Source organism: Caenorhabditis briggsae (assembly GCF_000004555.2).
Source record: "Caenorhabditis briggsae complete genome, chrIV, whole genome shotgun sequence".
Taxonomy (NCBI): domain Eukaryota; kingdom Metazoa; phylum Nematoda; class Chromadorea; order Rhabditida; family Rhabditidae; genus Caenorhabditis; species Caenorhabditis briggsae.
Window position 1 is genome coordinate 15,674,353 of NC_013487.2, and position 1,226 is coordinate 15,675,578.

Below are 1,226 nucleotides of genomic sequence, written 5' to 3' on the forward strand. Positions count from 1 at the left end.
CTGATTGGCATTTGGGCTCATTTTAAAGCTCTCAATGAGCTAAATGCAAATTTGACTTCAAAAATACAAAAAACGTTGAAAAAATGCTGAAAATTAAGAATTTTGACATTTTTGAAAAAAAAAATTTGAAATTTTTTGTAATTTCAAATTTCAGGATCACGATCGAATGTCGGTGTCTTCACTATTCCTCCGACCACAAAAAGCGTTTGAAATTGTATTTCCCGGGTTATACGGTGGTACGCACGTCTCGCTGGACTACCGTAGTAGAGGATATTATAAGTATCAGTGAGTTTTTTCTTTTTTTTTTTTGGCGGAAAATTTCAGAAAAATTGGAAATTTTAAAAAACTAGCACTGGATTCACGCTCAGCTTGTCATCAGCTTCAAAATGAGCCCAAACACGACTAGGCTCCGCCTACTTTGAAATTTCGCCGAGACACGCGACGCACGACCGCGACGCGCCCGAAAATTCAAAGTGGCCGGAGTCTAGTCGTGTTTGGGCTTTTTTGAAGCTTCTAACGTGCTGAAGAAGATTCTGATAGTAAGAATTTCTGAATATTAAGTCTGGATCAGGAATTTCAAAATCCAAATTTTGTTAATTTTCCAGAATCGACTATATCAATGGATTCGAGTCGGGTGACTATGCGTATTTTGTGACCAGACAGCGCAAAACGATACACGACGATTCGCCGATTCAATCGCGGCTGGCTCGTGTGTGTACGGGTGATAAGAACTATCACAGCTACACAGAGGTACAGTAATCCTCGAAAATTTCAAAAAATTTGAGCCATTTTGAGCCAAAATTGACGGATTTCAGGTTTTTTAGGTCAAAATTCTTCATTTTAAACATATTTTGAGTTGAAAAATGCAAAATTTAAGTCATTTTCAACCAAATCCCGCTATTTTTCAGGTCCCACTGGAATGCACACGAAACGGAGTTGACTTCAATTTGGTCCAGGATGTCTATGTCACACGGGCCGGATATGAATTGGCGAAATCGCTGGATATAAGGTATTTTTTGTCACAATCTAAAACTGAGCAATGCGAGAAATTTGAAAAAATTTGAGTGATTTTGAGCGATTTTTAGCTGAAAAGGAACTTTTGCAAATTATCTTATTTTCAAAATTTTGAACTTTTGAAGAATTAAGTCAGTTTTCAACAAGCTTTCAATGAATTCAGCTCATCATGAGCTTCAAAATGAACCCCAACACGACTAGGCTCCGCCCAC

The 1,226-nt window shown here is 37.8% G+C and overlaps 1 protein-coding gene across 1 annotated transcript in view; it reads left to right on the plus strand.

Annotated features, from left to right (window-relative positions):
• The window catches only part of Cbr-plx-1, a gene marked incomplete at both ends in the record, with an annotated part of 20,667 nt that overhangs the window by 3,619 nt on the left and 15,822 nt on the right, over positions 1-1,226 (plus strand). The window contains 3 exons of the mRNA XM_045236286.1: positions 155-285; positions 606-750; positions 909-1,009. Coding sequence (XP_045095281.1) covers positions 155-285; positions 606-750; positions 909-1,009 — 377 coding nt within the window. The remainder of the gene's footprint in view (positions 1-154; positions 286-605; positions 751-908; positions 1,010-1,226) is intronic.